The sequence below is a fragment of the Oncorhynchus kisutch genome, linkage group LG10, assembly GCF_002021735.2.
Source record: "Oncorhynchus kisutch isolate 150728-3 linkage group LG10, Okis_V2, whole genome shotgun sequence".
Lineage (NCBI taxonomy): Eukaryota > Metazoa > Chordata > Actinopteri > Salmoniformes > Salmonidae > Oncorhynchus > Oncorhynchus kisutch.
Genome location: NC_034183.2, coordinates 3,812,309 through 3,827,056, shown reverse-complemented (window position 1 = coordinate 3,827,056; position 14,748 = coordinate 3,812,309). Strand labels below are relative to the sequence as shown.

Below are 14,748 nucleotides of genomic sequence, written 5' to 3'. Positions count from 1 at the left end.
ATCACACACACACACACACGTCTAGAAGATCACACACACACACACACACACACACACACACATCTAGAAGATCACACACACACACATCTAGAAGATCACACACACACACATCTAGAAGATCACACACACACACATCTAGAAGATCACACACACACACACGTCTAGAAGAACACACACACACACACGTCTAGAAGAACACACACACACACCACACACACATCTAGAAGATCACACACACACACACGTCTAGAAGAACACACACACACACACGTCTAGAAGAACACACACACACACACGTCTAGAAGAACACACACACACACACACACACATCTAGAAGATCACACACACACACACACACACATCTAGAAGATCACACACACACACACATCTAGAAGATCACACACACACACACACACACACACGCATCTAGAAGAACACACACACACACACACACATCTAGAAGAACACACACACACACACACACACACACACACACATCTAGAAGATCACACACACACACACACATCTAGAAGATCACACACACACACACACATCTAGAAGATCACACACACACACACACACATCTAGAAACACACACACACACACACACACATCTAGAAGAACACACACACACACACACATCTAGAAGAACACACACACACACACGTCTAGAAGAACACACACACACACACATCTAGAAGAACACACACACACATCTAGAAGATCACACACACACACACACACACACACACACACACACACACATCTAGAAGAACACACACACACACACATCTAGAAGAACACACACACACACACACGTCTAGAAGAACACACACACACACACATCTAGAAGAACACACACACACACACATCTAGAAGAACACACACACACGTCTAGAAGATCACACACACACACACACGTCTAGAAGATCACACACACACACACATCTAGAAGATCACACACACACACACACACACGCCTAGAAGATCACACACACACACACACACACACACACACACACACACACACATCTAGAAGATCACACACACACACATCTAGAAGATCACACACACACACATCTAGAAGAACACACACACACACACACGTCTAGAAGAACACACACACACACACACGTCTAGAAGAACACACACACACACACACACACACTCACACACATCTAGAAGATCACACACACACACACACATCTAGAAGAACACACACACACACACACACACACACACACATCTAGAAGAACACACACACACACACACATCTAGAAGAACACACACACACACACACATCTAGAAGATCACACACACACACACATCTAGAAGATCACAACACACACACACACATCTAGAAGATCACACACACACACACATCTAGAAGATCACACACACACACACACATCTAGAAGATCACACACACACACACATCTAGAAGATCACACACACACACACACACACACATCTAGAAGATCACACACACACACACACACACACATCTAGAAGATCACACACACACACACATCTAGAAGATCACACACACACACACGTCTAGAAGATCACACACACACACGACTAGAAGAAACACACACACACACACACACACACCTAGAAGAACACACACACACACACATCTAGAAGAACACACACACACACACACATCTAGAAGAACACACACACACACACATCTAGAAACACACACACGCACATCTAGAAGAACACACACACACGTCTAGAAGATCACACACCACACACACACACACACATCTAGAAGATCACACACACACACACACGTCTAGAAGATCACACACACACACACACACACACACACACACACACACACACACACACACACACACACACACACACACACACACATCTAGAAGATCACACACACACACACGTCTAGAAGATCACACACACACACACACACGTCTAGAAGATCACACACACACACACACACATCTAGAAGATCACACACACACACGTTTAGAAGATCACACACACACACACACATCTAGAAGATCACACACACACACATCTAGAAGATCACACACACACACACGTCTAGAAGATCACACACACACACACACGTCTAGAAGATCACACACACACACACACACACGTCTAGAAGATCACACACACACACACACACACATCTCGAAGAACACACAGAAATGTCTATTTGCTCAGTTGAACTATGTTGCTCTGTTCTCCTCTGATACCACAGGCAGGTGTGTGTGTGTGTGTGTGTGTGTGTGTGAGAGTGACATGTAATCCATCGAGACCACAGGCAGCGGCGGTCAGAGACTGTGTGTGTGTGTGTGTGTGTGCAATTACTTTGAGAAGCTCAATGTACTATTCAGTCCATTAGCTTCTTCCAAAATGACCTTTGAACCAAGACAAGACGAGGAGAGAGCTGGTATGTCTGATAGCAGATCAGAGAGACACTGGCCCTCCCCGGTGTAACCGGATTCCTTAGACGGGCTGTGCCCCAAATGGCAACCTATTCCCTATATAGTGCACTACTGTATGGGCAGTAGAGTGCCATTTCCCCTGTCAAAAGTAGTGCACTACTCTGTAGGCCATAGGGTACCATTTCAGTTGGAGATAGACAGCACTGTGCAGGGCTAATGGTAGGAGCTACTGCTGCCTCTCTTTCTCCACATTTATATTGAAACTTTTTACCTAGCCTCTTCCCTCCCTCACTACACACTGCTGTTCTGTTGTTTTAGTCCTCATCCCTGTTCTGTGTTTTAATCCTCATCCTGTTCTGTTTCATCCTCATCCTGTTCTGTTTTCATCCTCATCCTGGTTCTGTTTCATCCTCATCCTGTTCTGTTGTTTCATCCTCATCCCTGTTCTGTTTTAATCCTCATCCTGTTCTGTTGTTTTCATCCTCATCCCTGTTCTGTTGTTTTCATCCTCATCCTGTTCTGTTTTCATCCTCATCCTGTTCTGTTGTTTTCATCCTCATCCCTGTTCTGTTTTAATCCTCATCCTGTTCTGTTGTTTTCATCCCTCATCCCTGTTCTGTTGTTTTCATCCTCATCCCTGTTCTGTTGTTTTCATCCTCATCCCTGTTCGGTTGTTTTTCATCCTCATCCCTGTTCTGTGGTTTTCATCCTCATCCCTGTTCTGTTGTTTTCATCCTCATCCCTGTTCTGTTGTTTTCATCCTCATCCCTGTTCTGTTGTTTTCATCCTCATCCCTGTTCTGTTGTTTTCATCCTCATCCCTGTTCTGTTGTTTTCATTCCTCATCCCTGTTCTGTGTTTCCTCATCCTGTTCTATCCCTCATCCCTGTTCTGTTGTTTTCGTCCTCATCCCTGTTCTGTTGTTTTCGTCCTCATCCCTGTTCTGTTGTTTTCGTCCTCATCCCTGTTCTGTTGTTTTCGTCCTCATCCTGTTCTGTTGTTTTCGTCCTCATCCCTGTTCTGTTGTTTTCGTCCTCATCCCTGTTTTGTTGTTTTCGTCCTCATCCCTGTTCTGTTGTTTTCGCCCTCATCCCTGTTCTGTTGTTTTCGTCCTCATCCCTGTTCTGTTGTTTTCGTCCTCATCCCTGTTCTGTTGTTTTCGTCCTCATCCCTGTTCTGTTGTTTTCGTCCTCATCCCTGTTCTGTTGTTTATAGTCCTCATCCCTGTTCTGTTGTTTTCGTCCTCATCCCTGTTCTGTTGTTTTCGTCCTCATCCCTGTTCTGTTGTTTCGTCCTCATCCCTGTTCTGTTGTTTTCGTCCTCATCCCTGTTCTGTTGTTTTCGTCCTCATCCCTGTTCTGTTGTTTTCGTCCTCATCCCTGTTCTGTTGTTTTCGTCCTCATCCCTGTTCTGTTGTTTTCGTCCTCATCCCTGTTCTGTTGTTTTCGTCCTCATCCCTGTTCTGTTGTTTTCGTCCTCATCCCTGTTCTGTTGTTTTCGTCCTCATCCCTGTTCTGTTGTTTTCGTCCTCATCCCTGTTCTGTTGTTTTCGTCCTCATCCCTGTTCTGTTGTTTTCGTCCTCATCCCTGTTCTGTTGTTTTCATTCTCACCACTGCTTTGCTATTGGTTTAGGCCCCTTCCCTGCTCTGCTATTGGTTTAGGCCCCTTCCCTGCTCTGCTATTGGTTTAGGCCCCTTCCCTGCTCTGCTATTGGTTTAGGTCCGTTAACACACTGTATTAACTGTCAGCAGGCTGTTAGTTATCCGTTAATACAGGAGGTCAGTTACACTGTCAGTCAAACGTTTTACAACATCTACTCATTCAAGGTTTTTTATTTTAATTTTTTACTATTTTCTACATTGTAGAATAATTGTGAAGACGACAAAAACTATGAAATAACAGATATGGAATCATAAACAAATCAAAATATATTTTATATTTGAGATTCTTCGAAGTAGCTACCCTCTGCCTTGATGACAGCTTTGCACACTCTTGGCATTCTCTCAACCAGCTTCATGAGGTAGTCACCTGGAATGCATTTCAATTAACAGGTGTGCCTTCTTAAGTTAATTTGTGGAATTTCTTTCCTTCTTAATGCGTTTGAGCCAATCAGTTGTGTTGTGACCAGGTAGGGGTGGTATACAGAGGACAGCCCATATTTGGTAAAAGTATCTCACTGATCATCCCTAAAGCCAACACCTCATTTGGCCGCCTTTCGTTCCAGTACTCTGCTGCCTGTGACTGGAACGAATTGCAAAAATCGCTGAAGTTGGAGACTTTTATCTCCCTCACCAACTTCAAACATCAGCTATCTGAGCAGCTAACCGATCGCTGCAGCTGTACATAGTCTATTGGTAAATAGCCCACCCTTTTCACCTACCTCATCCCCGTACTGTTTCTATTTATTTACTTTTCTGCTCTTCTGCACACCAATATCTCTACCTGTACATGACCATCTGATCTTTTATCACTCCAGTGTTAATCTGCAAAATTGTAATTATTTGCCTACCTCCTCATGCCTTTTGCACACATTGTATATAGACCCCCCCTTCGTTTTCTACTGTGTTATTGACTTGTTAATTGTTTACTCCATGTGTAACTCTTTGTTGTATGCTCACACTGCTATGCTTTATCTTGGCCAGGTCGCAATTGTAAATGAGAACTTGTTCTCAACTAGCCTACCTGGTTAAATAAAGGTGTTCTCAACTAGCCTACCTGGTTAAATAAAGGTGTTCTCAACTAGCCTACCTGGTTAAATAAAGGTGTTCTCAACTAGCCTACCTGGTTAAATAAAGGTGAAATAAAAAAAATAAAAAATAAAAAAAAAGACCAAGTCCATATTATGGCAAGAACACCTCAAATAAGCAAAGAGAAATGACAGTCCATCATTACTTTAAGACATGAAGGTCAGTCAATCTGGAAAATTAAGAACTTTGAACGTTTCTTCAGGTGCAGTCGTAAAAACCATCAAGGGCTTTGATGAAACATGGTGTCCTGTAGGGAATATGGTTCCATCTGTAGGGAATATGTTGCCATCTGCAGGGAATATGTTTCCATCTGTAGGGAATATGGTTCCATCTGTAGGGAATATGGTTCCATCTGTAGGGAATATGGTGCCATCTGCAGGGAATATGTTTCCATCTGTAGGGAATATGGTGTCATGGGTAGTGACTGTAGGGAATATTTTGTCATGGGTAGTGACTGTAGGGAATATGGTGTCATGTGTAGTGACTGTAGGGAATATGGTGTCATGGGTAGTGACTGTAGGGAATATGGTGTCATGGGTAGTGACTGTAGGGAATATGGTGTCATGGGTAGTGACTGTAGGGAATATGGTTCCATCTGTAGTGACTGTAGGGAATATGGTTCCATCTGTAGGGAATATGGTTCCATCTGTAGTGACTGTAGGGAATATGGTTCCATCTGTAGGGAATATGGTCCATCTGTAGGGAATATGGTGTCATGTGTAGTGACTGTAGGGAATATGGTTCCATCTGTAGGGAATATGGTTCCATCTGTAGGGAATATGGTTCCATCTGTAGGGAATATGGTGTCATGTGTAGTGACTGTAGGGAATATGGTTCCATCTGTAGGGAATATGGTTCCATCTGTAGGGAAAATGGTTCCATCTGTAGTGACTGTATGGAATATGGATCCATCTGTAGTGACTGTAGGGAATATGGTTCCATCTGTAGGGAATATGGTTCCATCTGTAGTGACTGTAGGGAATATGGTTCCATCTGTAGTGACTGTAGGGAATATGGTTCCATCTGTAGGGAATATGGTTCCATCTGTAGTGACTGTATGGAATATGGATCCATCTGTAGTGACTGTAGGGAATATGGTTCCATCTGTAGTGACTGTAGGGAATATGGTTCCATCTGTAGTGACTGTAGGGAATATGGCTCCATGTGTAGTGACTGTAGGGAATATGGTTCCATCTGTAGGGAATATGGTTCCATGTGTAGTGACTGTAGGGAATATGGTTCCATCTGTAGTGAATATGGTTCCATCTGTAGGGAATATGGTTCCATCTGTAGTGACTGTATGGAATATGGATCCATCTGTAGTGACTGTAGGGAATATGGTTCCATCTGTAGGGAATATGGTTCCATCTGTAGTGACTGTAGGGAATATGGTTCCATCTGTAGTGAATATGGTTCCATGTGTAGTGACTGCAGGGAATATGTTTCCATCTGCAGGGAATATGTTTCCATCTGTAGGGAATATGTTTCCATCTGTAGGGAATATGGTTCCATCTGTAGGGAATATGGTTCCATCTGTAGGGAATATGGTTCCATCTGTAGGGAATATGGATCCATCTGTAGGGAATATGGATCCATCTGTAGGGAATATGGTGGCATTTTGTATCGTTTTAGTTAAAATAATCTTGTGGTCAAAGTAATCATGACGTTTCCTCTTCTGTTGCAGTATTACGAGATGTCCTATGGGCTCAACATAGAGATGCAGAAACAGGTATGTTACTACCACTCCTCTTTGTGATGGTCTGCCAGGGATTACGCTGCAGTAACAATGCATAGTCACGGCACTGTATGCTGGGTAAAATTGTCTGTTCATTTGGCTGTACAGAGCCTTCTGACAGTATTCACACCACCCTTGACTTTTTCCACATTTTGTTGTTCGTATGAATTTGAAAATGTATTACATTTAGATTTTGTGTTACTGGTCTACACACACAATACCCTATAGTGACATCACAATACCCTATAATGACATCACAATACCCTATAGTGACATCACAATACCCTATAGTGACATCACAATACCCTATAGTGACATCACAATACCCTATAGTGACATCACAATACCCTATAATGACAAAGTGGAATTATCTTTTTAGACATTTTTACAAAATTCATAAAAAATTAAAAGCTGAAATGTCTTGAGTCAATAAGTATTCAAACCCAGTGTCATGTCAAGCCTAAATAAGTTCAGGAGTAAACATTTACTGAACAAGACACGTAATAAGTTGCATGGACTCACTCTGTGTGCAATAATAGTGTTTAACATGATTTATGAATGTCTACCTCATCTCTGTACCACACACATACAATTATCAGTCGAGCAGTGAATTTCAAACACAGATTCAACCACAAAGACCAGGGATGTTTTCCAATGCCTCAAAGAAGGGTACCTATTGGTAAATGGGTTAAAAAAATACTAAAAAGCAGACATTGAATATCCCTTTGGACATGGTGAAGTTATTAATTACACTTTGGATGGTGTATCAATACACCCAGTCACTACAAAGATACAGGCATCCTTCCTAACTCAGTTGCCGGAGAGGAAGGAAAATGCTCAGGGATTTCACCATGAGGCCAATGGTGACTTTAAAACAGTTATAGAGTTTAATGGCTGTGATGGGAGAGAACTGAGGATGGATCAACAACATTGTAGTTACTCCACAATACTAACCTAAATGACAGAGTGAAAAGAAGGAAGCTTGTACAGGATAAACATTTTCCAAAACGTGCATCCTTGTTTGCAACGTGGCACTAATGTAAAACTGCAAAACATGTGGCAAAGAAATGAACTCTTTGTCCAGAATACAAAGTGTTTGGGGAAAACACAACCCATCACTGAGTACCACTCATCATCTGGTTCTGTCTGCTTGAGACAAATTCACCTTTCGGCACCAAAACCACAAGACCAAATATACCCTGGAGTTGCTTCCCAAGACGACATTGACTGTTCCTGAGTTGAGTTAGTTACAGTTTTAACTAGGGATGTGCTATACATCGGTGAACATAATTCATTGCCCAATCAACCGTTCTCTGTGATGATGATATGATGATATGGTGATGATGGCTTCCACCGACTTTTTTTCAGACGTACACAGTTGAAACACACATCTACCACCCACTACCACTATCAGATTAGAGCCATAAAGGAGACTAGACATCTCCCACCCCACCACCACTATCAGGTTAGAGCCGTATCAGATTAGAGCCAGAAGGGAGATTAGACATCTACCACCCCACTACCACTATCAGATTAGAGCCATAAGGGAGTCTAGACATCTACCACCCCACTACCACATTAGAGCCATAAAGGAGACTAGACATCTACCACCCCACCACCACTATCAGATTAGAGCCATAAAGGAGACTAGAAATCTACCACTATCAGATTAGAGCCATAAAGGAGACTAGACATCTACCACCCCACTACCACTATCAGATTAGAGACATAAAGGAGACTAGAAATCTACCACTATCAGATTAGAGCCATAAAGGAGACTAGACATCTACCACCCCACTACCACTATCAGATTAGAGACATAAGGGATTCTAGACATCTACCACCCCACTACCACTATCACATTGAGCTACTTGCTATGGGCGTCACTGCTATTAGCTTCACGACTGACATTTGGACCAGCGATATCAGCCCCATGAGTCTGACTTCCACAGTCGGCTCGTGGAGGATTTCCTACTGAGGAAAGTCAATATGCTGGTTGTCATACCACTGCTGCCATTTCATTGGTATTGTTTGAAACATGAACACATTAGTAAGCTCTCATTCAAAACAACTGACTGGTGAAATAAGTTTATCAACTGTGTCTGCAGCAGGCCCCTCTCTGTCTGCAGCAGGCCCCTCTCTGTCTGCAGCAGGCCCCTCTCTGTCTGCAGCAGGCCCCTCTCTGTCTGCAGCAGGCCCCTCTCTGTCTGCAGCAGGCCCCTCTCTGTCTGCAGCAGGCCCCTCTCTGTCTGCAGCAGGCCCCTCTCTGTCTGCAGCAGGCCCCTCTCTGTCTGCCGCAGGCCCCTCTCTGTCTGCAGCAGGCCCCTCTCTGTCTGCAGCAGGCCCCTCTCTGTCTGCAGCAGGCCCCTCTCTGTCTGCAGCAGGCCCCTCTCTGTCTGCAGCAGGCCCATCTCTGTCTGCCGCAGGCCCCTCTCTGTCTGCCGCAGGCCCCTCTCTGTCTGCCGCAGGCCCCTCTCTGTCTGCCGCAGGCCCCTCTCTGTCTGCAGCAGGCCCCTCTCTGTCTGCAGCAGGCCCCTCTCTGTCTGCAGCAGGCCCCTCTCTGTCTGCAGCAGGCCCCTCTCTGTCTGCCGCAGGCCCCTCTCTGTCTGCCGCAGGCCCCTCTCTGTCTGCCGCAGGCCCCTCTCTGTCTGCCGCAGGCCCCTCTCTGTCTGCCGCAGGCCCCTCTCTGTCTGCCGCAGGCCCCTCTCTGTCTGCAGCAGGCCCCTCTCTGTCTGCAGCAGGCCCCTCTCTGTCTGTAGCAGGCCCCTCTCTGTCTGCAGCAGGCCCCTCTCTGTCTGCAGCAGGCCCCTCTCTGTCTGCAGCAGGCCCCTCTCTGTCTGCAGCAGGCCCCTCTCTGTCTGCAGCAGGCCCCTCTCTGTCTGCAGCAGGCCCCTCTCTGTCTGCCGCAGGCCCCTCTCTGTCTGCCGCAGGCCCCTCTCTGTCTGCCGCAGGCCCCTCTCTGTCTGCCGCAGGCCCCTCTCTGTCTGCAGCAGGCCCCTCTCTGTCTGCAGCAGGCCCCTCTCTGTCTGCAGCAGGCCCCTCTCTGTCTGCAGCAGGCCCCTCTCTGTCTGCAGCAGGCCCCTCTCTGTCTGCAGCAGGCCCCTCTCTGTCTGCAGCAGGCCCCTCTCTGTCTGCAGCAGGCCCCTCTCTGTCATGGCATTGAAATGTTGAAACTCAACAAAACTAGACAGTAGAACAATTTGAGATAAGCTTTATGTCTGGGATCTTTTTTTTCCCAGCTCTTATTATTATTATTATTATTATTTTTGGTTCAGTGTAGAATTCGTATTCTAATTCCTGATTTTAACGGGACCGATTCTGTCACATGACAGTGGAGTACACATGCCCATTCTGACTTCGCCAATGCTAAGCTAACCAGGTGGCTAGCAGCCAGTGTGTGATGTTAGTGCTGGTATCTATGGAGTGAAGACGGCCCCTTTTCTCCGACGAGGTTCTTTACTGGCCCACATTGGCCAATGAAACAGTTGCCCTTGACAACAGTTTGCCCCAGGAAGCAAAACTGCCCACACAGGAAGTTTACATACAGGCTGTTGCACAAGCGATTCGGTGGAATTCTCTCGCCACCATGCTCGATACTATGTACAGGTGAAGTCGGAAGTTTACCTTTCGCCAAATATATTTAAACTCAGTTTTTCCACAATTCCTGACATTTAATCATCGTAAAAATTCCCTGTCTTAGGTCAGTTAGGATCACCACTTTATTTTAAGAATGTGAAATGTCAGAATAATAGTAGAGAGTGATTTATTTCAGCTTTTATTTCTTTCATCACATTCCCAGTGGGTCAGAAGTTTACATACACTCAATTAGTATTTGGTAGCATTGCCTTTAAATTGTTTAACTTGGGTCAAGCGTTTTGGGTAGCCTTCCACAAGCTTCCCACAATAAGTTGGGTGAATTTTGGCCCACTCCTCCTGACAGAGCTGGTGTAACTGAGTCAGGTTTGTAGGCCTCCTTGCTCACACATGCTTTTTTTCAGTTCTGCCCACACATTTTCTATAGGGTTGAGGTCAGGCTTTGTGATGGCCACTCCAATACCTTGACTTTGTTGTCCTTAGGCCATTTTGCCACAACTTTGGAAGTATGCTTGGGGTCATTGTCCATTTGGAAGACCCATTTGTGACCAAGCTTTAACTTTCCGACTGATGTCTTGAGATGTTGCTTCAATATATCCACATCATTTTCCTTCCTCATGATGCCATCTATTTTGTGAAGTGCACCAGTTCCTCCTGCAGCAAAGCACCCTCACAACATGATGCTGCCACCCCGTGCTTCATGGTTGAGATGGTGTTCTTCGGCTTGCAAGCCTCCCCCTTTTCCTCCAAACATAACGATGGTCATTATGGCCAAACAGTTCTATTTTATTGACCAAAAAGAGGATTTTTTTGTCAGTGTGTAACTTGTTTATTTAACAAGTCAAGTCAGTTAAGAACTAATTATTAATTATTATTAATCACAATGACGGCCGACCCCGGCCAAACCCAGACGACCCCGGCCAAACCCAGACGACCCCGGCCAAACCCAGACGACCCCGGCCAAACCCAGACGACCCCGGCCAAACCCAGACGACCCCGGCCAAACCCAGACGACCCCGGCCAAACCCAGACGACCCCGGCCAAACCCAGCCGACCCCGGCCAAACCCAGACGACCCCGGCCAAACCCAGACGACCCCGGCCAAACCCAGACGACCCCGGCCAAACCCAGCCGACCCCGGCCAAACCCAGACGACCCCGGCCAACCCCCAGACGACCCCGGCCAAACCCAGACGACCCCGCCAAACCGACACCCGGCCAAACCCAGACGACCCGGCCAAACCCAGACGACGCTGGGCCAATTGTGCGCTGACTCCCAATCATGGCCGGGTGGTGATACAGCCTGGATTCGAACCAGGGACTGTAGTGACACCTCTTGCACTGAGATGCCGTGTCTTAGACCTCTGTGTGTGTGGGATGATTCACAGCTGTAATCGCTCTTAGAGACTTAATCACTGCCAAAGGTGATTATAACGTGTATTATAGCGTGTACTATAGCGTGTATTATAGCGTGTATTATAGCGTGTATTATAGCGTGTATTATAGCGTTGTATTATAGCGTGTATTATAGCGTGTATTATAGCGTGTACTATAGCGTGTATTATAGCGTGTATTATAGCGTGTATTATAGCGTGTATTATAGCGTGTATTATAGCGTGTATTATAGCGTGTACTATAGCGTGTATTATAGCGTGTATTATAGCGTGTATTATAGCGCGTATTATAGCGTGTACTATAGCGTGTACTATAGCGTGGTATTATAGCGTGTACTATAGCGTGTACTATAGCGTGTACTATAGCGTGTATTATAGCGTGTATTACAACGTATTATAACGTGTATTATAACGTGTATTATAGCGCGTATTATAGCGTGTATTATAGCGTGTATTATAACGTGTATTATAGCGTGTATTATAGCGTGTATTATAGCGTGTATTATAGCGTGTATTATAGCGTGTATTATAGCGTGTATTGACTTGGGTTTGAATACTTCTTTAAATTAAGTATTTAAATTTGATTTCACTTTGTTGTTATGGGGTATTGTGTGTGATGGTTGCTGAATTTTTGAGGGGATTTAATCCATTTTGAATTCCGCTGTAACTCATCAAGGGGTATGAACACTTTCTGAATGCACTATATAGTATAGCCTTCAGAACAGTACCTCAGAGCTTCTCTAGGTTAGAAGAGACGGTCTTTGTGTCAGAGCAGAGGGAGGAACTGGAGAGGGGAGAGGGAGGAACTGGAGAGGGAGCGGGAGGAACTGGAGAGGGGGAGAGGGAGGAACTGGAGAGGGAAGCGGGAGGAACTGGAGAGGGGAGAAGGGAGGAACTGGAGAGGGAGGAACTGGAGAGGGGAGAGGAGAGGAACTGGAGAGGGAAGCGGGAGGAACTGGAGAGGGAGGAGGGAGGAACTGGAGAGGGAAGAGGGAGGAACTGGAGAGGGAAGAGGGAGGAAATGGAGAGGAGAGGGAGGCACTGGAGGAGGGAAGAGGGAGGAACTGGAGAGGGAAGGGAAGGACCGGAGAGGGAAAGGGAGACCTGGAGAGGGGAAAGAGGAGGACCTGGAGAGGGAAGAGGGAGGACCTGGAGAGGGAAGAGGGAGGACCTGGAGAGGGAAGAGGGAGGACCTGGAGAGGGAAGAGGGAGGACCTGGAGAGGGAAGAGGAGGACCTGGAGAGGGAAGAGGGAGGACTGGAGAGGGAAGAGGGAGGACCTGGAGAGGGAAGAGGGAGGACCTGGAGAGGGAAGAGGGAGGACCTGGAGAGGGAAGAGGGAGGACCTGGAGAGGGAAGAGGGAGGACCTGGAGAGGGAAGAGGGAGGACCTGGAGAGGGAAGAGGGAGGACCTGGAGAGGGAAGAGGAGGACCTGGAGAGGGAAGAGGGAGGACTGGAGAGGGAAGAGGGAGGACCTGGAGAGGGAAAGAGGGAGGACCTGGAGAGGGAAGAGGGAGGACCTGGAGAGGGAAGAGGGAGGACCTGGAGAGGGAAGAGGGAGGACTGGAGAGGGAAGAGGGAGGACCTGGAGAGGGAAGAGGGAGGACCTGGAGAGGGAAGAGGGAGGACCTGGAGAGGGAAGAGGGAGGACCTGGAGAGGGAAGAGGGAGGACCTGGAGAGGGAAGAGGGGGGAACTGGAGAGGGAGGAGGGAGGAACTGGAGAGGGAGGAGGGAGGAACTGAGGAGGGAGGAGGGAGGAACTGGAGAGGGAGGAACTGGAGAGGGAGGAACTGGAGAGGGAGGAACTGGAGAGGGAGGAACTGGAGAGGGGAGAGGGAGGAACTGGAGAGGGGAGAGGGAGGAACTGGAGAGGGAGGAACTGGAGAGGGGAGAGGGAGGAACTGGAGAGGGAGGAACTGGAGAGGGGAGAGGGAGGAACTGGAGAGGGAGGAACTGGAGAGGGGAGAGGGAGGAACTGGAGAGGGAGGAACTGGAGAGGGAGAGGGAGGAACTGGAGAGGGAGGAACTGGAGAGGGGAGAGGGAGGAACTGGAGAGGGGAGAGGGAGGAACTGGAGAGGGAGGAACTGGAGAGGGGAGAGGGAGGAACTGGAGAGGGAGGAACTGGAGAGGGGAGAGGGAGGAACTGGAGAGGGGAGAGGGAGGAACTGGAGAGGGAGGAACTGGAGAGGGGAGAGGGAGGAACTGGAGAGGGAGGAACTGGAGAGGGGAGAGGGAGGAACTGGAGAGGGAGGAACTGGAGAGGGGAGAGGGAGGAACTGGAGAGGGGAGAGGGAGGAACTGGAGAGGGAGGAACTGGAGAGGGGAGAGGGAGGAACTGGAGAGGGAGGAACTGGAGAGGGGAGAGGGAGGAACTGGAGAGGGAGAGGGAGGAACTGGAGAGGGAGGAACTGGAGAGGGGAGAGGGAGGAACTGGAGAGGGAGGAACTGGAGAGGGGAGAGGGAGGAACTGGAGAGGGAGGAACTGGAGAGGGGAGAGGGAGGAACTGGAGAGGGGAGAGGGAGGAACTGGAGAGGGGAGAGGGAGGAACTGGAGAGGGAGGAACTGGAGAGGGAGGAACTGGAGAGGGAGGAACTGGAGAGGGAGGAACTGGAGAGGGAGGAACTGGAGAGGGAGGAACTGGAGAGGGAGGAACTGGAGAGGGAGGAACGAGAACTGGCGGAGAGGGAAGAGGGAGGAACTGGAGAGGGAGGAACTGGAGAGGGAGGAACTGGAGGAAGGGAGGAACTGGAGACGGGAGGAACTGGAGAGGGGAGAGGGAGGAACTGGGAGAGGGAGAGGGAGGAAGCTGGAGAGAGGGAGGACTGGGAGAGGGAAGGAGAGGAGGAACTGGAGA

At 47.5% G+C, this 14,748-nt stretch overlaps 1 protein-coding gene across 4 annotated transcripts in view; it reads left to right on the top strand.

Moving 5' to 3' along the window:
- The window catches only part of tle3a (TLE family member 3, transcriptional corepressor a), a 120,310-nt gene that overhangs the window by 17,353 nt on the left and 88,209 nt on the right, over nt 1–14,748 (top strand). For all 4 annotated transcript variants that reach the window (XM_031832904.1, XM_031832905.1, XM_031832906.1 and 1 more), the window contains one exon: nt 6,855–6,899. In XM_031832904.1, coding sequence (XP_031688764.1) covers nt 6,855–6,899 — 45 coding nt within the window. The remainder of the gene's footprint in view (nt 1–6,854; nt 6,900–14,748) is intronic.